Here is a 24148-nt window from a genome sequence, read left to right as displayed (position 1 = left end):
TGAACAGTTTGAAACAGCTTCAACAATCAACAGTTTGAAGCAGCTTCAACAATCAACAGTTTGAAGCAGCTTTAACAATCAACAGTTTGAAGCAGCTTCAACAATCAACAGTTTGAAGCAGCTTCAACAATGAACAGTTTGAAACAGCTTCAACAATCAACAGTTTGAAGCAGCTTCAACAATCAACAGTTTGAAGCAGCTTTAACAATCAACAGTTTGAAGCAGCTTCAACAATCAACAGTTTGAAGCAGCTTCAACAATGAACAGTTTGAAACAGCTTCAACAATCAACAGTTGGAAGCAGCTTCAACAATCAACAGTTTGAAGCAGCTTTAACAATCAACAGTTTGAAGCAGCTTCAACAATCAACAGTTTGAAACAGCTTCAACAATCAACAGTTTGAAGCAGCTTCAACAATGAACAGTTTGAAGCAGCTTCAACAATCAACAGTTTGAAACAGCTTCAACAATCAACAGTTTGAAGCAGCTTCAACAATCAACAGTTTGAAGCAGCTTCAACAATCAACAGTTTGAAGCAGCTTCAACAATCAACAGTTTGAAACAGCTTCAACAATCAACAGTTGGAAGCAGCTTCAACAATCAACAGTTGGAAGCAGCTTCAACAATCAACAGTTTGAAGCAGCTTCAACAATCAACAGTTTGAAACAGCTTCAACAATCAACAGTTTGAAACAGCTTCAACAATCAACAGTTTGAAACAGCTTCAACAATCAACAGTTTGAAACAGCTTCAACAGCCTGGCTGCTTCCTGTGCACAGTGCCAATCTTCTTCTTCTTCGTACGACGGTTGTGTCAGGCTCGGAATCCGGAGGATGCCATGAGTATGGACGTTCTTTCCAGGTCCTCCAGTGCTCCCCACATTTTGGTCCTCAGATCTGTTGGGTCAGGCCATGTCTGGATCCGCAGTTGGTCGAGGAGGGGACATGCTTGGAGAACATGTTCTGGAGTCTGATCTCCCTCTCCACAGTCACATGTGGCAGACTCTGCTACACCTATCCTCCTTAGGTGTGCTTTGAGGCAGCAGTGTCCAGTGCGGAGGCGGAAGATGATAGCCTGCTCAGCACAGCTTAGGAGATGGATGGGGTCTTTTTGTGGCTTGTAGCCAGAAGTTTTGTTGGTGAATTTCTCTTTCCATCTGTGTTTTATGAGGGTCTTTGCCTCTCGATATGACTGGCAGTGGTTTGGCTGTTCCATCTTGCTGCCATTCTTGGCGAGCTCGTCTGCCTTCTCGTTACCAGAGATTCCGCAGTGTGCTGGTATCCACTGCTTCCTGTACACAGTGCCAATGTTGTGATGAATTAAATGGACACTGCATTAACGGGTTACTGTAAGCTGGTTACTGTTAACTGGTCACTGTTAACGGTTAACTTGTCGCTGTTAACTGGTTGCTGTTAACTGGTCACTGTTAACTAGTTACTGTTAGCTGGTCACTGTTAACTGGTTGCTGTTAACTGGTCAGTTAACTGGTCACTGTTAACGGGTTACTGTTAACTGGTCACCATTAACCGGTCACTGTTAACTGGTCACTGTTAAATGTTAACCGTTAAATGGTCACTAATAACTGGTCACTGTTAACTGGTCACTCTTTATGGTTACTCTTATATGGTCAGTCTTAACTGGTCTTGTTTATTGAGAGAAAACAGTCACCAGACCAGAAAGCTCTACATATCATGCGTTTGTTCGATTATTTTTTGTTCATTATTTTGTTTGTGCAAGTGTTTTTTTGTGTGTTTTTTTCCTTCCAAAACGTTTGTAGCAGAAGACCCATGAGATACAGGAGTGACAATCCACTTTACGAATCCTGCCCTTTGCAGGTTTGTCACACCCCTGACCACGGTGCAGATGTACCTGTCCACTGAACCACGACTACAGCTGTGGACTCTACACGACGTGGTGCAGGCAGTAGGGGAGGAGCATGGCCGTGACTTGTCTCGCATCGCGCTCTTCCCTCGTCAGTTGGAACTGGTGGAAGACTTGTCTGACCAGAACAAGGATGACGTCATCATACTTTACGGCCCACCTGGCTCGGCTAAGACTTTTCTCCTGATAATTAAGGGTGTCCTGTGGCTGAAGGAGGGGTGTGAAGAGATCTTTGTCGTGCAGTCACGTCCTGAAGACGGCGCAGCTTCTGCCTTCCTGGTGGCCCATCAGCTTAAAATGACCGCGGCACAGGGACCCGACAGCGTGCAGCTCGTCAATACGCAGGATTTCTGGGACGAGTGGAATACATGGACACAGGAAGGCGAGGTGAAGTACCAGGCCTGGGTGCAACAGCTGTGTGATCACGCCAAGAAAAACCAAACAAAGGCAGTGCACATCTTAGCCGATGAGGCAAACTGGTGAGTATGAATGGCGTTGTACGCTGCAAACATGTAAATACTATTGAGGATCTAACGATAAGGTCTTTACACTACTGTGTTTGACTCACACGAGTAATCAGTGAATCTTAAAAATGACCTGTGTCCGTACGTATGGGCACCGGCCCGCCGCTTGTCCGTGAACATTTGTTTGTTGGATGTTTTTAAAGCAAGAGCTTTGAAACTGTGCACACATCCAGGTTTGATGATCTCCCGCTCTGACTTCAGTTTGGTCGGACTTCGTCATATTTGCAGTTCACAGATGCCGGGTCATGCTCGATTCTTAACAAGAAACGTTACATTTAGTTTTTGTCGGATATTTTGACGGTAAAACTTACAATTTTTACACTCTTTGTGGTTTTTTTTTAAATAATCTTTAGACAAGACATAATTGTGGCTTCTTTTCATCAAATTCGAAAAGTCACAGCGTGAAAAACCTGGCTGGAGAAGATCTGTCATTACTGAACATATCCACTGAGGTATCATGAACAAGTCGTTAAGCTATGAGACTCTGATGCCATTGTTTGATTTGAGGTCACAGCTAGCTTAGTGCCAGGTGTAAGTTTATCTTCACTAGATTATTTGGTGATAATATTATGTTATTTAATCAGAAAGAACGTCATTGCACTCTGTTTTAAGTTTCTTGTTTCGATCAGCCCAGTATCAATGGAGTCAACTTGCTGCAACTGGGTCAAAAAAGGAATTCCTGTTGTTCTTGTGGTTCAACAATTACTTCCATGAATGTTGTAACAAGCACAGCATTCTCCAGTGTAAATGGGTTCGTATTTGATTCTCGGGTGTGCTCTACAACACCAACACTGATTCTCGGGTGTGCTCTACAACACCAACAATGATTCTGGGGTGTGGTCTATAGCACCAACAATGATTCTGGGGTGTATTTGACAAAACAAACACTGATTCTGGGGTGTGCTCTACAACACCAACACTGATTCTGGGGGGGGGGGGGGGGGGTTACAACACCAACACTAGTTATGGTGTTTGTTCTACAACACCAACACTATTTCTTGGGTGTGCTCTATAACACCAACAATGATTCTGGTGTGTGCTCTACAACACCAACACTGATTCTGGGGGAGGAGGGGGGGGGGGTGTCTACAACACCAACACTGTATCTGAGGTGTGCTCTACAACACCAACACTGATTCTGAGGTGTGCTCTACAACACCAACGATGATTCTGAGGTGTGCTCTACAACACCAACAATGATCTGAGGTGTGCTCAACAACACCAACACTGATCTGAGGTGTGCTCAAAAACACCAACGATGATTCTGGGGTGTGCTCTACAACACCAACAATGATCTGAGGTGTGCTCTACAACACCAACACTGATTCTGGTGTGTGCTCTACAACACCAACACTGATTCTGGGGGAGGAGGGGGGGGGTGTCTACAACACCAACACTGATTCTGAGGTGTGTTCTACAACACTAACAATGATTCTCGGGTGTGCTCTACAACACCAACGATGATTCTGAGGTGTGCTCTACAACACCAACAATGATCTGAGGTGTGCTCAACAACACCAACGATGATTCTGGGGTGTGCTCTACAACACCAACAACAAGCTGTCGAACTCACGGAATGAAATTGAACGCACTGCATTTTTTTTCAAAAAGACAATACAGCTTCGTAAATCCCCGCCACATGGAAATCACTCACTTTTCACGTGCAAAACGCAGTGAAATTGACAAGCCAGAATAGCGCGGAAGCGTATTGCGCTAAGCTTGAAAGCGCGCTTTTCTGTATTCTTGTTGACTTTCTGAGCTTAAGTTTTGATAGTTTTCCATTTTAAGATCCCAAATTGACCCTGTTGTGATCCTGAAATTTGACTTTGGTCAACCAGACTTGGGTCATGTTCGGAAGGGCTCAAGCTCTAGATCTGCAAAGATGCACATTTGTTTAAGTTCTAGCCTCAGAAACATAAATACGAGCTAGTGGCTATAACGTAGCCACGTTTTGAAGCTTAAAGGAATCAACTTTCTGGCCTGCACTCGACCCCACTAGCTGTGACTTTGTAATTTGAGTATTATCACCCATACTGTGGTCACGTATAAAGGTCATCAATGAAGTTTCAACTCTCTAGCTTACAATAAGTTTGATAATTTCATAACTTCGCATTATTTGTGCTGCTTAAACTTGACCCCACTGTGACCTTGAAATTTGACGAGGAACATTTGAAGAATCATAAAGCAAAGGCGTTGTATGAAGTGCCAAGGCTATTGCTTTAAAGGACCCCAACAGGCTTTTTTTGGTGTCAAAAACACGTTCATTTGCGTTTTGGGGTGACTTAGGTTAACCAGGCATATGCATGCCGTAGGAAATTGTTTTCTAACCTTCCCTCACAGGGTTTACTTAATTTCGGAATCGTTTTGGGCCATAATCCGACGAATTTCGTTGCTGAAGCGAAGCGTTTTCGCGTTCCGATCTGGCGGCCATTGTTTCACGAACGTCTGCGAGAGTACGGAAGTGGTGAAATGTGGGTAAAATTCCGATGACGTCACAAGCAGTATTAATGGCAGAAGCAACTTTATACGGTCTTGCTGCGTTGCATTGCGTTCAGTTTCATTCTGTGAGTTCGACAGCTACTTGACTAAATGTTGTATTTTCGCCTTACGCGACTTGTTACTAGATTGTCCCGTCGCTGGGAAATTCGGGTCACTTCCTCCCAGTGGAAAGCTAGCAGCAACAGAGTCGCGCTACCCAAAAGTCAAAAGATCTATGGGATTTTTGACTCACATGCGAAGCAAAAGTGAGTCTATGTACTCACCCGAGTCGTCCGTCCGTCCGTCCGTCCGGCCGTCCGGCCGTCCGGAAAACTTTAACGTTGGATATTTCTTGGACACTATTCAGTCAATCAGTACCAAATTTGGCAAGATGGTGTATGATGACAAGGCCCCAAAAAACATACATAGCATCTTGACCTTGCTTCAAGGTCAAGGTCGCAGGGGCCATAAATGTTGTCTAAAAAACAGCTATTTTTCCCATTTTTCCCATTTTTTCTGAAGTTTTTGAGATTCAATACCTCACCTATATATGATATATAGGGCAAAGTAAGCCCCATCTTTTGATACCAGTTTGGTTTACCTTGCTTCAAGGTCAAGGTCACAGGAGCTCTTCAAAGTTGGATTGTATACATATTTTGAAGTGACCTTGACCCTGAACTATGGAAGATAACTGTTTCAAACTTAAAAATTATGTGGGGCACATGTTATGCTTTCATCATGAGACACATTTGGTCACATATGATCAAGGTCAAGGTCACTTTGACCCTTATGAAATGTGACCAAAATAAGGTAGTGAACCACTAAAAGTGACCATATCTCATGGTAGAAAGAGCCAATAAGCACCATTGTACTTCCTATGTCTTGAATTAACAGCTTTGTGTTGCATGACCTGGATGACCTAAGGTCACATGTATTTTGGTAGGAAAAATGTGTAAAGCAGTTCTTAGTGTATGATGTCATTGCTAGGTTTAGTTAAGGTCAAGCATGTGAGTCGTATGGGCTTTGACCTTCTTGTTTTCTTTTCTTTATTGTCCCATCGCTGGGAAATTCGGGTCTCTTCCTCCCAGTGGAAAGCTAGCAACAACAGAGTCGCGCTACCCCAAAGTCAATGAATCTATTAGATTTTTTTTCCATTTTTATATTTAGTCAAGTTTTGACTAAATATTTTAACATCGAGGGGGAATCGAAACGAGGGTCGTGGTGTATGTGCGTGTGTCTGTCTGTCTGTCTGTGTGTGTGTGTGTGTAGAGCGATTCAGACTAAACTACTGGACCGATCTTTATGAAATTTGACATGATAGTTCCTGGGTATGAAATCCCCGAACGTTTTTTTCATTTTTTTGATAAATGTCTTTGATGACGTCATATCCGGCTTTTCGTGAAAGTTGAGGCGGCACTGTCACGCCCTCATTTTTCAACCAAATTGGTTGACATTTTGGTCAAGTACTCTTCGACGAAGCCCGGGGTTCGGTATTGCATTTCAGCTTGGTGGCTTAAAAATTAATTAATGACTTTGGTCATTAAAAATCTGAAAATTGTAAAAAAAAAAAAAAATTTATAAAACGATCCAAATTTACGTTTAACTTATTCTCCATCATTTGCTGATTCCAAAAACATATAAATATGTTATATTCGGATTAAAAACAAGCTCTGAAAATTAAATATATACAAATTATTATCAACATTTTTTTTTCGAAATCAATTTAAAAACACTTTCATCTTATTCCTTGTCGGTTCCTGATTCCAAAAATATATAGATATGATATGTTTGGATTAAAAACACGCTCAGAAAGTTAAAACGAAGAGAGGTACAGAAAAGCGTGCCATCCTTCTCAGCGCAACGAATACCCCGCTCTTCTTGTCAATTCCACGTGCACTGCCTTTGCCACGGGCGGTGGAGTGACGATGCTACGAGTATACGGTCTTGCTGCGTTCAGTTTCATTCTGTGAGTTCGACAGCTACTTGACTAAATATTGTATTTTCGCCTTACGCGACTTGTTTTATTGTACCATCACATTCCACAACTTGGACACATACCACAACTTCGACACATTACCACGTCTTGGACACATACCACATCTTGGACACATACCACAACTTGGACACATACCACATCTTGGACACATACCACAACTTGGACACATACCACATCTTGGACACATACCACAACTTGGACACAGACCACATCTTAGACGCATACCACAACTTGGACACATTACCACATCTTGGACACATACCACAACTTGGACACATACCGCAACTTGGACACATACCACAACTTGGACACATACCACAACTTGGACACATACCACATCTTGGACACATTACCACATCTTGGACACATACCACAACTTGGACACATACCACATCTTGGACACATACCACAACTTGGACACATACCACAACTTGGACACATACCGCAACTTGGACACATACCACAACTTGGACACATACCACATCTTGGACACATACCACATCTTGGACACATTGCCACATCTTGGACACATACCACATCTTGGACACATACCACATCTCGGACACATTCCACATCTTGGACACATACCACATCTTGGACACATACCACATCTTGGACACATTGCCACATCTTGGAAACATGGACACATACCACAACTTGGACACATACCACATCTTGTACACATTACCACAACTTGGACACATACCACATCTTGGACCACAAGCGCAACTCTGTTGCTGCTAGCTTTTCACTGGGAGGAAGCGATCCGAATTCGCCAGCAATATAGGACAATAAAGACATGAAAAAAAGAAAGAAAAACAAATCTAATGGATCCCTTGACTTTGGGGTAGCGCGACTTTGTTGCTGCTAGCTTTTTACTGGGAGGAAGCGATCCGAATTTCCCAGCGATGGGACAATAGGCTGAATAAAGAAATGATATATTATTGTTTTTTTTAACATTTTTACAAATCGCGGTTTTAGGTTCGACATAATTTGTAAAATATTTTTTTACATTTTTACAAATTACGGGTTAACAGTGTCACGAAGTGGTTTGCATGTGAATTTATTATGCGTGTTCTGCCCTTTTGCACTGTCTCTACCCTTTCACACCAAACACTTCAAAAACAGAACTTGGGAGGATGCAGGCTCATTATTTCCTCAACCAAAACAACAATATACTTCTTCACTTTACCTACATCAATACGAAACAACTTTTCGACACACAGTTCGCACAATCTTCCAACTTTCACTCAAGGCATGTAAATACATATTATAACAATACTTTCTCAAATATAGATTTAACGCACACAAGAAGGTTCCAACAGACACTCACGAGTTCGTATCACGGCTCACTGCATGTCGCCAGTTCACTTACTTGTCCCGCTGAATCGTCGTAGAATAATGAAATCGGATGCCAACACACAGAGATGCTAACACACACCTTTCGCTGAAGATGCCAACACACACCTTCCAGTGAAGATGCCAACCCACATCTCATGGAAGATGCCCACACACACCTTCCAGGTTTCTCCCCGAGAAACCCTTCCGCCCGTAGCGGAAACAACCGTCGTCAGCTACGACCGGTCTCGATGAAGACTCCACTCGTCTAGTCATCTGCGCAGAGGTGGTCCCTTGCTTCCACCGTCGTCTAGCGCTTCTCTCGTGTAAGGTCCCTCCCTTATACGCCATGGAAAACCCTCATGGAAACTCCTAAAGAATTTAACCAAGTCTTAATACAACATTCTCTAAAACCATCTCTTCTTCCAAACGTTCATGTACCACTCATACATTCTCGTTCGTTCCACGTTCACATTCCGTACAGATTCAATATCCAAACTAACACTTAATCAATGAATAACACTCCCCTTACAAAGCATGACCGTCTTAAACATAACATAAATGCGTAGCAATTATGTTCAAGAAATTCCCCATGAAAAACCGTGAAACAATTACATCAAGAATTCTCTCAACGCTTCACACTAAGATTGGGTGCACTTTATACACACTAACCTTTACGCTCCAGCTATGTATTCCAACGTCAATAATATACAACATAGTAAATCATTTACCTTAAGAGACCCGTCTCTTGAAAGAGTACTTGTTCCCAGAACAAGTCTGACACACGCTGAACAACCTTCCCGGTTGGAAATCTCACACGCTGTGACGTTATTTACCTCAGACCAGCTACATGTCTCAAACACAACTCACATCAAGCTAAGCCAGTTTTGCGTGCAACACCCGAAACACGTGAATAACGCCAGTCCGGTCAGCTACCCTCGCCTGTACAACATTTAGGGAGGTTAAAAACACGACGTGGTTTCACCTCACAAATATGCTACTCACATCTTTGTGACATCCCCCTTCCCGGGGAAAAAAGAAAATTCTTGAGTTTTCTTTTGATCAAAACAACCTTCTTTTTCCACACATCCCATAAACCTGTGGTATGCTCTGATCTACGAATGACCTGGACAACCTGTCTGTCAACGTATTCCTGTCTCATGCTATTGGATGAACCTCGAATCCTAATTCTTGCCGTTAAAGACACCACCGCATCACATGTTTTGAAAATGTCAACCATCTTTCCAAACACCTGTTCCATATCATCCTTTTGACTATCTGTCAAACCAGGATCAAAAACAATGTCTCCGATTGTCTCTTCCTTCCCCTTAGGCAACGTAGGTAACGGCAACGTTTTCCTCTCCTCAGTCAGAGGTAACACTGCCGCTTTTGCCTCTTCACATTTACTTGGGAAAACATCATGACTGCCACAGTCAGACCTCAGTGGAATGCTTTCGCGATATCCACTACTTACTTCCTCAACATCAACAACTTTCTCTGCACAAACTGCATACTTTACATCCTCTCGTGACACACTCAACACCTCTTCCAATGTCTCATCTTCTCTCAGCAAACTTTCCAGATCCTCCTCGTTAACCGACACATCAGGAGTAACCACATTTTTCAATGGCACCGGGAAATCCTCCAGTTTCTTTTTGGCTTTTGCCCTACTCGTACCACACACGACCTTCTCAAGTACCACCTCTTCAGTGATTTTCTTGTGACTTACATCAGCACACAATCCAACACCCTGCGTATTCCCAAGGAACAAATCTACTCTGGGTACCACACCCTGAAGATTACCTATCACTAGGTCAGCGACTGGGTCTGTGAGCACACAACATTTCAACCTTCCCTGAAAATATGGGGTATCGACAACCACTTCCGCCAATGGATACAAATCAATCCGTCCACTAAAACCCTTCACTTTTTGGACCTCTCCCTTTATGTACTGGCTTGGTAAGACCAACGACTTCCTTACCCCAGCTACATTAGCTCCTGTGTCTCTCAGTACTGAAACTTGCTTCCCATTAACGAGACCTTCCGCTAATGGCAACGACCCGAATGCCGCCGAGCTAACCAACACTCCAGCGTCCTGACAATCCGCTACCGACTTCGCTGAATATGCTACCCGAATACACTCTCTAGCGTAATGGCCAAACTGCCCACATCTGTAACATGTGTCCTGATTCTGCTGTTCAGTACCTGTACCTCTAGTACTTCCTTGCTGCCATCCTCTTCTACCCGGCCTACGATCATCTCCTCTGCCTTGAAACCTGGTATTTCTGCTCATACCATCCTGTCTTCTGCCACTATCTCCTTGACCACGATTGTAAGACTGTCCTGATCCTCGATTCTGATTGAACGCTACATTTCCAGTCCCCAAAGGATTTACTTGACTCTTTCTGGCCAAACATTTATTTGGATGGGCTGATTTGTACATTTCTGCGCTAGCAATCATGTCTTTTGAATTTTTACAATCACGTTCTTTCAAAAAGACTGCCAAATCAGTGCATACACTGGTAAGAATCTGTTCACACAACACAAAATCAAACAACGCTTCATATGATGTCTCTATATCCGACAACCTCAACCAACGGTTGAACAAATGCGTCATCCTTGTTACGTATGTGCCAAAACTTTCATCAGCCTCTGGCTTCGTACTGCGAAATTTCTCACGAAATCCCTCTCGAGTGCACTGAAACTTCTTCAACAACTCTTTCTTCAAGTCTTCATACGACAAAGTACCCGTTGAAAACAATGAATGAAACAAAGACAACGCTCCACCCTCCAGATAAGCTGATAAGTACGTAGCCCACTCTGAATCATTCCATTTGTTCGCCTTTGCATGCGTTTCAAATCTGAACAAGAAACTGTCAATGTCATCTTTATCTTCCTTGAACATGGGAAGTTTTGGGTACTGGGGCCTAATGCTGGGACCTGATCTCCCACCTGCATTTCCACCTGTACTTTGCTGCGCTTCTGCTTTCTTAAACTCCAAATCCATTTTCCTCGCTTCAGTATCTGCTTCTAGCCTTTTTGCATCCCTGTTTGCCTCAATTTCTAATCTTTTTGTCTCAGCCTCTACTTCTAATCTTTTTGTCTCAGCCTCAGTTTCTAATCTTTTTGTCTCAGCCTCAGTTTCTAATCTTTTTGTCTCAGCCTCAACTTTCTTTGCTTCGGCCTCAACTTCTAATCTTTTTGCTTCAACCTCAGCTTCAGCTGCTACTTTCTTTGACTCAGCCTCAGCTGCTACTTTCTTTGCTTCCCTTTCCTGAATTCTCTCTTCTCTATCCATATGATCCTGAGCAAACTTAAACAAAGCTTCTGCCTTTAAGCCATGCTTCTCTCCCAATGCCAAATAATGATCATAAGTGCTACCACCAGTATCACTATGCTCAGCCATCTTTACAATGTCAAAATATCAAAGTAATCTCAAAGTAATACAATGGATTAAGTAACCCAAGTTCACAAAATTGTTTTAAGTATCAAAAAGTTGTATCATACACCAGTTTCTCGCAATACTAAACACATACAAAAGAGTATAATAAAATACTAAACTAAAAGAAATCTTGTGCCTTTTTAAAAACAATCCTTAAATTGTTTACTACTTAACTATTTACACAACCAGTCTCAAAAATAAACACACTAGAGTCCAAAAATTTTTTATAATTTAGAAAATATTAGATTAAATAATCAATAACAACTTCAAACAATTGTCAATCAATGTCAAACTAACAACTTTAGAACATCAACAACCACAAAAAATAACAACAATTAACTAGAATTGTCAAAGTTTCTCAAACCCAAGTAACACACTGAAAAATGCAATTCCACACACCACTAACCAGCGTCAGATCCTTTAAGGAAAATCAATCGCCAAAGCAAAACCACAACCAAATTTAAATGTTCACAATAACAACAAAAAAAATTTACCCAAAATTTGTCCAAGTACAAATGTTTACAAATTACTACTAACCAAAAAAAAAATTTTTTACAAAAAAAAATAAACAACAAAACTTCCCCCAAACCAACAACTAAATATCAAACACTAGTATAGGGAAGATAATCACCCTATTACTAATCCAACTACAAATAGGAACAACAATAACAATAATAAACAAACACTTTTCAAGCCAGAGTACACAACTAAAAAAAAATATCAGAGACCAACCAAAAAATACAAAATTTCAGAATTTACAAAAAAAAAATGGCACACCCTATACTATTTTATTTAAAATAAGCCTGCACCTCAACGACAACAATCACACACAACAATCAATCCAAGATAGAATCTAAGAAAATAGTTTTAAAAAAAAAAATTATAGGAAAGGGAGCTAGAATTTAGATAGAAAGATAGTTAATAATTACACAGAAAAGGAAGCAAACAGAAACTAAGGCCCTCTCTACGTACGAAACTATACAATTACGTAGACCCCTAGAGCTGGAGAGGGGGTGTCCAATAACATACACATAAACAAACTCACTACAACACGCAAAGTATCAAAGTATTTATATTTAGCTACCCTGTAAGCACTTCTTTATCAACCACAATTTCTCAATTCTGTTCTACTGAAAGGGAAGCAACTGCTTTCTAACTACCACAAAAATCTATCCTTAGAAACAAAAACCTATTTAGGGCTAAATCGGGGTCACCACTGTCACGAAGTGGTTTGCATGTGAATTTATTATGCGTGTTCTGCCCTTTTGCACTGTCTCTACCCTTTCACACCAAACACTTCAAAAACAGAACTTGGGAGGATGCAGGCTCATTATTTCCTCAACCAAAACAACAATATACTTCTTCACTTTACCTACATCAATACGAAACAACTTTTCGACACACAGTTCGCACAATCTTCCAACTTTCACTCAAGGCATGTAAATACATATTATAACAATACTTTCTCAAATATAGATTTAACGCACACAAGAAGGTTCCAACAGACACTCACGAGTTCGTATCACGGCTCACTGCATGTCGCCAGTTCACTTACTTGTCCCGCTGAATCCTCGTAGAATAATGAAATCGGATGCCAACACACAGAGATGCTAACACACACCTTTCCCTGAAGATGCCAACACGCACCTTTCACTGAAGATACCAACACACATCTCACGGACGATGCCCGCACACACCTTCCAGGTTTCTCCCCGAGAAACCCTTCCGCCCGTAGCGGAAACAACCGTCGTCAGCTACGACCGGTCTCGATGAAGACTCCACTCGTCTAGTCATCTGCGCAGAGGTGGTCCCTTGCTTCCACCGTCGTCTAGCGCTTCTCTCGTGTAAGGTCCCTCCCTTATACGCCATGGAAAACCCTCATGGAAACTCCTAAAGAATTTAACCAAGTCTTAATACAACATTCTCTAAAACCATCTCTTCTTCCAAACGTTCATGTACCACTCATACATTCTCGTTCGTTCCACGTTCACATTCCGTACAGATTCAATATCCAAACTAACACTTAATCAATGAATAACACTCCCCTTACAAAGCATGACCGTCTTAAACATAACATAAATGCGTAGCAATTATGTTCAAGAAATTCCCCAAGAAAAACCGTGAAACAATTACATCAAGAATTCTCTCAACGCTTCACACTAAGATTGGGTGCACTTTATACACACTAACCTTTACGCTCCAGCTATGTATTCCAACGTCAATAATATACAACATAGTAAATCATTTACCTTAAGAGACCCGTCTCTTGAAAGAGTACTTGTTCCCAGAACAAGTCTGACACACGCTGAACAACCTTCCCGGTTGGAAATCTCACACGCTGTGACGTTATTTACCTCAGACCAGCTACATGTCTCAAACACAACCCACATCAAGCTAAGCCAGTTTCGCGTGCAACACCCGAAACACGTGAATAACGCCAGTCCGGTCAGCTACCCTCGCCTGTACAACATTTAGGGAGGTTAAAAACACGACGTGGTTTCACCTCACAAATATGCTACTCACATCTTTGTGACAAACAGCTCAGTTGGAGGTTTAATTGGTGTCAGTGTGTAGACATACAGGCTGGGGGAGTGGCTCAGGAGCCGGCGAGCAGATAGCTGTACCGTATGAGCGTCTGTTGCTAGAGATTGTTCTTTCTGCGGCGTCGGAGTTGAGACGGAAGTGTCCCATCTATCTGGGTTGATAATCGGGGATTAATGTAGAGTTGTATCCTCTTGGTCAGGTTTGAGGCACAAAGTTTACGAGGAAAAACCATTCTCTCTCAAGGGTGGAAGTCAAATGTCTGCCAGACTCAGCAAATAAATTAGGCAGCCCATGATCACTGTTGAGATTGTAGTTGAAGTTCAATCGGATTTGTTGTTGGTTATGTTGTTGACGACGTATATGTTCTCGAATTTGAGTTGATGTTGTTGTCGTCGTCGTAGTAGATGAAATCAAGGTTGTTACGTGTCAAATCAATCGTGTTCCACCTACTGTTTATCAGTGGAAAGCTGTTGTTGGTGGTGTTGTTGACATTGTAGTTGTTCTTGGTTTTTGAGTTGTCAGTGTTGTTGTCGTCGTTGTAGTTGTTGTAGTTGTTGCCCAATGTTGAACTGTGTTGTGGTTGTTGTTGTTATTGTTGATACAGTTTCGCTGGTTTCTCAACAATGCTGTTGTGGTTGTAGTTGTTGAGGTTGTAGTTGTTGTTGTTGTTATTATTGATGATGTAGTTTCGCTGGTTTCTCAACAATGGTGTTGTTGTTGTTGTTATTGTTATTGTTGATGTAGTTTCGCTGGTTTCTGTTGGTTGTTGGTTGTTTGTTGGTTGTTGGTGTTGGTGTTGGTGTTGTTGTTGTTGGGTCCAGCCGATTAATTTTCACAGCCCATTCCTGCTTGAGCCTTAAGTCGGATGGAAACAAATTAAAACTCAAGCCTGAGTCTTTTTTTTGCAACTCCGAACATAGGGCAGTAGCACACTCTCTCGGCATGATGTCGGGAGTACGCGCGCATCCACGGTTGCAGCAAAGACGCAGACCGAGCGTCGCTACTTTCGCTTCCGATTCCTGCTTGTGACGTCACAGCCAACGGCTTGCCGCCACGGGGATTTTGAAGTCCCGCGTAGCAGACGAATTTGGCCGCTTTTTGAGCATGCATTTTGTGTAAAATTAGACTGATGCAACACAAAACCTGTGATTTACTGTTCGGTTTTTGCATCTTTAGATGCTTACCTATATCATTAAATCAACCCCAACTGCTTTATCTTACCTTAAAAAGAGCCTGTTGGGGTCCTTTAAAGGCAATGCAGAAAATGATTTGTTATCCTTGTTAAGCCATACGCGACCGAGTTGTGACCTTGACATTTGACAAGGGTCAATCAGACTTCTGCCATGCCTAAACGCTGGCTTTTTAGCACCCAACTTGTGTGAATTTTCAAAGTTCTAGATGTAAAAATGTTCAATAAATTTATAATTTTCCATGAAGATTCCAGGTTCTAGGTTTACAAGTGTCTGAGAAAAAATACAGTTTTTTACATGCAGGAGAACCAGTCGTGACCTTGAATTTTGTTGAGGATCAACTTGATCTTCTCCATGTCAAAGGATAATTGATCGATTGCGTGGTACGAAGTTTCAAGGTTCTAACTTTAGAAATAAAGCAGAAATGGATAACAGTCTGTTTTTTTAACCCATGCGCGACACGGCTATGACCTTGAGAATTGACAAGGGTCAACCAGATTTTCACCGTGTCAAAACGTTATCAAGCCCTGAATGTGTGTAAAGTTTTAAGTTTCTAGCTTACCACTAAGCTGAGAAAAGAATTATTGTCTGTTTGTTTTTACCCGTGGGAGACCCTGCTGTGACCTTCACATTTGACAAGGATCTTTCTGAACTTCTTTGTGTCGGAGAATCATCGAGCTACAGCGTTTTGAGATGTTCGAAGGCTCTCCCTTTAAAAACAACGGAAAAAGGGATAATTTTTAATTTATTTGTATGGCTCATACGTGACCTTGAGATTAGACAAAGGTCAACCAGACTTCCACCGTGTATGGAGGCTAGCCCGAAAGTGTGTGAACTTTAGGGTTCTTGCTTTGAATAATACTGAGGAAAATGTTATTTTTCGTGGGTTTTGTTTACCAACACGAGACCTTGCTATGACCTTCAAATTTCTCAAAAATCAACCTGAAAGTTTCCTTGTCGAATAATCATTAAGCAAAAGCGTTGTTTGAAGTTTCAAGGTTCTAGCTTCAAAAATCTCTGAAAAATATTTTTCTTTCGTTTTCTGATCCCCATGTGACCCAGCCGTGACCTTGAAATTTGACAAGGGTCAACAAGACTTGTACCATGCATGGGGGCGATTAAGCCCCAAATGTATGTGAAGTTTCAAGGTTTTAACTTAAAAAAGTCTAAGAAAATTATCTATTTTCCTTTTTGAGAATGTGTTGCACGCAAGACATCACGACAAACGCTCGTGTTATCATTTTTGCGTTCCCGCTCTTTCGCTAATCTCAATCAAAATTCATCTTGGAAGTTCGGTTTTATTACGCTTATAATTAAGAAGATTAAACTAAGACAACAAATACTTAGTTTTCCATTAAACTCGATAAGGTAGTGACATTTTATATTGAACGCAAGATTATGTCGCACGCAAGATCTCAAAAGATGTTGACGACATAATTTCAATGCAACACTTGGTAGTGCATTCGTGGTTCGTGATTTCTTCACAAATTTTACACAGAATGTGTCACGTGGTTCTCTAGATGAAGTATATCCTTGTGCATGTAGATTTTGTTTTTAAAAGAAAATAACCGTTGATTACCGAACATTATGTCGCACGCAAGATATGACGACATTTTCAGGTCGTTTTCAAAAATGCTGTTCAAAAGTTCTGCACTCTGTGCTGGATTACTTGAAAGACAGCAGTTCGATACACCGTTATCGCTTGACGTGTCGACGTCAATTCCAGAGTTTTTAATAAAGAGCTTTAGTAAATATCTGCGATTGAAAAATGTATGCCGTGATGACGACACGTCTTGCGTGTGACACATTAAAATTCGGTTTTCGACAAAACCCAACTTTGTCCAGGTTTAGATTTGACGTTTGGTCTCGTCTGTTAAGCGATGTTTAAGGCATTCAATTAAACTAAATGCAAGGCATTTGTGCTTCTTGTTATTTTTCTGTGGCATATTCAAAACACGAGGTATCACGATGTCCGTTTTCAGATGGCCGGTTTTGGCGTTATTTTTGACTTTTAACAAAAATAACTTCAAAACCGTTCCAATCAGACACACGAAATTATGTCCACTATATTTTCGCACATTCATCCACACACACACACCAATTTGCAGCAGACGCACGTTTTTAGAAACATTTTTATTGTAAAAAAAAGGCCGTCTTCTGTTCTGTGAGCACCTTTTGGCACTTGGAATCAGGAAATGATAAAGAGTAAGATGAAATAATTTTTGGATTGATTTCTTAAATTGTAATTGTAGTAACTAATCAATCTATTTTCGTTAATTGTGATCACATTTTAAGAGTAAACATGACATATGTATATATATATATTTAGATTCAGAATTTGATGAAAAATACGATGCAATTTTAAATCTGTTTGTGAAAAAATTCGATTTTAATGACAAGTGTAATGAGCAAACTCATGAACTAATTTGTAAGCCTCCAAGCTGAAATACAACACCAAAGTCCGGGCTTTGTCAAAGATTACTTGACTAACATTTATTTAGTTGAAAAATGAGAGCGTGATAGTTCCGCCTCAACTTTCAGAAAAATACAGATATGACGTCATCAAAGACATTTATCAACATATTTTTTAAAAACTTCTGGGGATATCATACTCAGGAACTTTCATGTCAAGTTTCATGAAGACCCGCCCTGAAGGTTTCTCTGAATCGCTCTACACATATACACATATACGCCGCACCCTCGTCTCGATTACCCCGTCTATGTTTAAAGGCACAGTAAGCCTCCCGTAAACCATCACAGAGCTCCCCGAGCGTCTAAATACAGTACAAGCATACTTCCATTTGAACGCTCACCGAACGGGAACATCCTGGCTGCTTTCTGTCGAGCGTGAGACATTTTCAAAGAATTTATTTTCGTAGACTTGTTCGTTAACAACAACGGCGCCTCGTTTTTGCGCTAGACCTAACTTTTAAAATCTAAATAATAAATTGACAGCTTGTTACACAAACATTCTTTAATCATAAAAGAATTCGTTTTTCATCAAGACAAGATCAGAACAATTCGAAGTTGTGAAAGTTTTAAAAAAAAGAAAAGCCCGGAAGCAGGGTCACGCAAGGGTCGTAGCAGACGAAGGTTTATCAGTGCAAATCGCCGTTCCTCTCAACAGTCAAAAGCCATCGCTAGAGTTCTTGTGAACCACAGCCGTTGTTTCGTGCATAAAAAACGTGCTATTGTAGATAAGCTCACATCGAGTCGCATTCATGACTAACTGACGACTGCATTGTGAAAAAGGAAAACTGGATCACACGGGTTCACGATGGCTCAGGGGTAAGATAAACCACGCAAAAATAAATTCTTTGAAAATTGTTCGCTCTTTACGGAGGGCACCTAGGATGTTCTCAATTGGTGAGTGTTTAAATGAAAGGGTGTTTGTACTGTGTGTAAAAGCCTGACCGTATATGTGATGGTTTACGGGAGGCTTACTCTGCCTTTAAACATTTAGTCAAACCTTCTCTGACAATGATTATGGGGTGTGCTCTACAACACCAACAATGATTTTTATGACAAGAGACACGATGTGCAGAATTCCCTCCGGTTTAAAGATAGACGGGGTAATCGAGACGAGGGTGTGGCGTATATATGTGTGTGTATGTGTAGAGCGAAACAAAGTCGCGTTGGTATAGGGAGGGGGTGGGGGGTAGTGAAGAAGTTAAATCTTGGCTAGCCTGCTTTCACTGCAGGTAGATTACAAAGGGAAGGGGCAGTGTCATCCTTGGGTAGACAGTTTTCACCTGGGTGTGAGGGGGTGGGTGGGGGGGGCAAAATTGGCTATTCATGAATGATCCTGTGGTCAAAAATGGCTAACCCTGTTAGACTCTGCCTACCCCACCCCGCACACACGAAAACTAATACATTTGCGCGTGCGCCTGAGTGTTTTCCTGCCTATCTGTGACTGTGTGCACAGGTATGATTATCATCTACAAGTTAGCATCCCCCTCCATTGGCTCTGTCGACGCCCGTGTTTAACCGCTTCTTTCCTTTTATATAATGAACCGCCCATAGAGCGTCGTTGTCCCGAACTAAATCCTCCAAATCTCATGCAAACAAATTGAAATCTGGGCAGGGAAATCTTTTAGGAAATGACGTCACAGAATGGCTGGACTACCTTGAAATGTTATAGAAATGATATTCAGGGGTCTAGACTGTCAACAAGCTTGCTTTTTGTGACAAATATGCCTGTTTTTGTCATGTTTTGGTGTTTTTGTCGTTAATCAAGTTGTGTAGACCACAGAGATTGTCATGTGGCGTAAGACCAATGCTGAACATATGTTTTCATTGTACCAAAAGCAATCAGTGAGGTTTAGACTAGCTTGTAATTTGATTATCCCAGCGAAGCTGGAGGTATCACACGAACGCATTTTCATACCGATAATACATTGTAACCGAGTGCCGAAACACTACGATCACCTCGGGAAGCGAAGTGCAATCAAACAGGATTAAAAATGTTAGGGCTAATTTCTTAGCCCTATAAAAACTGTTATGCAAACCCGAAGGTTTCCATGAACATACAGACCATCGGAAACCACCAGACCCCATCACAAACAGAATTCTACAATCCACTGGTGTTGACTTTTAAAGGCCAACAACTCGGGTGCGGAGTCTGCTGTGAAAGGAGCGGTAGCCTCCCCTGTCACACATGATAAAGAAGGATTCTTTGTGCCCGGCTACGGGCTACAGTTGAAGATGGAAGTTCACCAAAAATTGGGACCATACTAACAAAAATACGGTGGGTGCAATAGGCGCCCCCATTTTTTGAGCAAACGCCACCCAAGGCCGCTTTGGACGGGTAGAAATTCTGTAGTTTCCAAGACTTGGTGTGTGTGGTTGTTCAAGACTATGGATAAAGCTCGCGTAAGAAGATTACGTCACGGTCAAAAGTCTTTGACGTCAATTAATGCATCATGACGTCATACCTCCATGTAGTCTTTTTCTCTCGCGCGTTGTGTGTGTGTGTGTGTGTGTGTTCATTTTGTGCACATGTGTTAGTGTGTGTGTGTGTGTGTGTGTGTGTGTATGTGTGTGTGTGTGTGTGTGTGTGTGTGTGTGCGTGCATGAGTATGTACTCGTGTGTGTGTATGTGTGTGTGTATGTGTATGTGTGTGTGTGTGTGTGTGCGTGCATGAGTCTGTACTCGTGTGTGTGTGTGTGTGTGTGTGTGTGTGTGTGTGTGTGTGTGTGTGTAAGAAAGACTGAGAGAGAGGGAGAAAGAGTGTGTGTGTGTGTGAATGTGTGTGTGTGCATGAGTTTGTGTGTATGTTTGTGTGTGAATGAGTGTGTATATGAGCCTGTGCCAAAACGTGGTCTGCCGAAAGAGCCGACATGTTCATGCATTACTGTTCATCAACCGCACTTTCAATCGCAAAAAGCACTGAACAGTTTGAAAGCATGTATGTTAAAGACATAGCAAAGACAGTTTCAGAAGCTTGCATGCATTACACCTACATGAAAAAAATAAAAATGTTAGCCGAAGCGAGCAAATCCGGCGACTTAAAAGTGGGACATTCCGTACATGGTGTTTTGTTCGTCCGCGGTCCAGAAATCTCCGTCGGCAAGTTAGAAACAGTGCCCATAATATTGATAAATGTACCCTAAATTACCACGAAAAGATGATGCTTACGAAAAAAAGATGTTTATTGGCAAAATATTTGACGTCAAAAACGTCCATAGCGATCGTAACTCCCTGTGTCTCCAGCGAACTCACGATACGTCCCTCGATTTTCGAATCTACGAACGTCATTATCGCAACCGAAAGTTGTAAGCAGCAGTAAATAAACAGTTTTATTTGATTTGCAAACAATTGATTTAAAATAAAAGTATTTTAAGTAGTTTTGAGAAGTTTTTAGGTTGAATGCAATTTTCATGTCTTTTTGTTACGATCGCTCAATATTCAATAACTTATTTTAAATGACCGCGGAAGTATCGGGGCTGCTGTTATAAATAGCAAAAACGTTACACGCACGCAGTTGGACTCCATTTTGCTACACGGATGGCCGACTTTCGCAGGGAAGGTAAGTTTTCGTTTGATGAGCGTTACGATCGACATAAAGTTACGATCGACTCAAAATTCTTCAAGTTTTTTACTTATTCGCTGTGTTATAGCTAGTAGCAAAGAATATGTTCTGGGTGATTCTTCCTTTCATATTTTAAGCATTTGTCTGGACTGAAAAAGTTCGTTGAAGCACGCTGGTTGTTTTTTTGTTGAATTAAGACACAGGGACAGTTTGGGTCTTCGTTACGATCGATCTATATTCTGTGATGTCTTTGTTACGATCGACTGAACATTTTCACGGCTAGCAATAGCAACAGCAAACAATGGTTCCGCTTGGATTAGCAAGTAATGTATGAGTTTTCGGACTTGTTTTTACATTTAGTCAAGTTTTGACTAAATGTTTTAACATAGAGGGGGAATCGAAACGAGGGTCGTGGTGTATGTGTGTGTGTGAGTGTGTGCGTGCGTGCGTGTGTGTGTGCGTGCGTGTAGAGCGATTCAAACCAAACTACTGGACCGATCTTTATGAAATTTTACATGAAAGTTCCTGGGAATGATATCCCCGAACGTTTTTTTCTTTTTTTCGATAAATACCTTTGATGACGTCATATCCGGATTTTTGTAAAAGTTGAGGCGGCACTGTCACACCCTCATTTTTCAATCAAATTGATTGAAATTTTGGCCAAGCAATCTTCGACGAAGGCCGGACTTCGGTATTGCATATCAGCTTGGTGGCTTAAAAATTAATTAATGACTTTGGTCATTAAAAATCTGAAAATTGTAAAAACAACATTTTTTTTTATAAAACGATCCAACTTTACGTTCATCTTATTTTTCATCATTTTCTGATTCTAAAAACATATAAATATGTTATATTTAGATTAAAAACAAGCTCTGAAAATTAAAAATATAAAAATTATAATCAATATTAAATTGTCGAAATCAATTTAAAAACACTTTCATCTTATTCCTTGTCGGTTCCTGATTCCAAAAACATATAGATATGATATGTTTGGATTAAAAACACGTTCAGAAAGTTCAAACAAAGAGTGGTACAGAAAAGCGTGCTATCCTTCTTAGCGCAACTACTACCCCGCTCTTCTTGTCAATTTCCCTGCCTTTGTCATGAGCGGTGGACTGACGATGCTACGAGTATACGGTCTTGCTGAAAAATTGCATTGCGTTCAGTTTCATTCTGTGAGTTCGACAGCTACTTGACTAAATGTTGTATTTTCGCCTTAAGCGACTTGTTCTTGGTTTGGTTGTGAAATATTTTTCGAGAAGGCCACTCGGGGATCTTCTTGCGTCAATCGTAACGCAAGACATGTAACTCTCACTGTGTCTCGGTTACGAATGACACAAAGTATTTTTGGACAGCTATGCATTTACATACGTATGCCTTTCTTTTCTATTTAAGGTCTGCGTTTTACTTTTAACTTTTGAAATTGAGAGTTTAGGGTTGTGTTTTTTTTTTTAATGTTTGTAGCTTTGATTTACGAGGAATGCATGTCGACCGTAACTTTTCTTGGGAAGGACACAGTATTGTTTTATGTCCTTTGTTACTTGTTTTTTTAGTTACCTCAATTACCAGCCTTGTAAATAAATGACTCTGCAGATGAAAGCATATTAATTTATGGTGATTGTGTCAACATCTCTTTGTAGGAAATCCAGTACAGTCTTAGTTCTTAGGACTGATGTTAGAAGTGGTATTGTTGCTCTTAAAAGTGAAATGTTACATTTATCTGGGAGAGGTAGAAGAGACAGGGGTCAGTGCTGTAGAAACTGCACTTGAACATGTCATTAAATTCTAGATGTGCTGTGGGCAAATATTTTTCTGTCTTGTACTTGAGCCTCATTTCTTTTTCGTGATTGTAAGGTCTGCGACTGCAAGTCAGATTGTCACCCCAGGCTGAACGAGTCCGGAAGCAGAACAACGAGCTATCCAAAGAGTACAGACAACGGCTAAAGCTGGACCCTGAACGCTACGATGTCTGCCATGAACGAACTTTGGAGAGGAACAGAAGACATGCTATTCTTACACAAACACGTTTGCACCCACGCGTATGGCTTTGCTTGCAAAGTACACCAACTTTTTGAAAAATACACTCAACGTTTTGGGAAAGTACTCTTGCCTCGGGTTTAGTGTAAACAGGTCTGCATCTGGTTTGGTCTGACTCCCTTCTGACAGTGACAGTCTGGCAAGTTTGCTGATCATGCATAGCCCGAGTAGATTAATTTATTTGATGGGGGAAGCCAATTTTACGAACTTTGCAGTTATCATTATCATATTATTTTACATGTAGGCATTGGCAGCTAAAGCTATGTGTGAAAGCTGATCTGTGATTTTCTCTAGTCTTGTACATTGTGGTACTTTGAATGCTTGTGTGTATTTATTGGTAGAGGTGCACATTTTTTTTTAAATCTCTGATTACCAATTTGTGATTGATCAAGTCTTGTATTTACCTTTGTAGGGTGCTAGTGTGCCATGTGTTTCTTTGATTATGTGCATGAGTATTTGAGAGTGCAAGTGACACTTAATGTGTGGATGTGGAGGATATTCATGAGATTGACATTTCCCTTGGGCGTTTGTAATTTTACCTTGTTTTCTCCATGAACTTGCGTTTTAATTTTTCATTTTTATTTAACCAGTTTTGAGTGCAAAATTGTTTGTTTAATGACTTTTGACTCGTTCAGACTGGAATGTAATGTTCACGAACATTAACTGCAGGAACTTTCTGTATAAGCTGA

The 24148-nt window shown here is 41.1% G+C and overlaps 2 protein-coding genes across 2 annotated transcripts in view; one reads left to right on the top strand and one right to left on the bottom strand.

Moving 5' to 3' along the window:
- Positions 1–810: 810 nt before the first annotated feature.
- On the bottom strand, positions 811–1212 carry LOC138949997 (uncharacterized). Its single transcript, XM_070321777.1, has one exon. The coding sequence runs from the start codon at positions 1210–1212 to the stop codon at positions 811–813; it is 402 nt and encodes a 133-aa protein (XP_070177878.1).
- Positions 1213–1287: 75 nt separating this feature from the next.
- Positions 1288–24148, top strand: part of LOC138951057 (uncharacterized) — an 82563-nt gene continuing 59702 nt past the window's right edge. The window contains exon 1 of the mRNA XM_070322735.1: positions 1288–2357. Within this exon, the coding sequence (XP_070178836.1) occupies positions 1861–2357 (497 nt within the window). The 5' untranslated portion in view covers positions 1288–1860. The remainder of the gene's footprint in view (positions 2358–24148) is intronic.

This window comes from Littorina saxatilis, linkage group LG16 (assembly GCF_037325665.1).
Source record: "Littorina saxatilis isolate snail1 linkage group LG16, US_GU_Lsax_2.0, whole genome shotgun sequence".
Lineage (NCBI taxonomy): Eukaryota > Metazoa > Mollusca > Gastropoda > Littorinimorpha > Littorinidae > Littorina > Littorina saxatilis.
The sequence above is the reverse complement of the archived record's forward strand: the minus strand, read 5'-3'. Positions and strand labels throughout refer to the sequence as shown.

Coding starts and splice junctions, on each gene's coding strand:
- LOC138949997 (XM_070321777.1), bottom strand. CDS start 1,212: ATGGAACAGCCAAACCACTGCCAGTCATATCGAGAGGCAAAGACCCTC.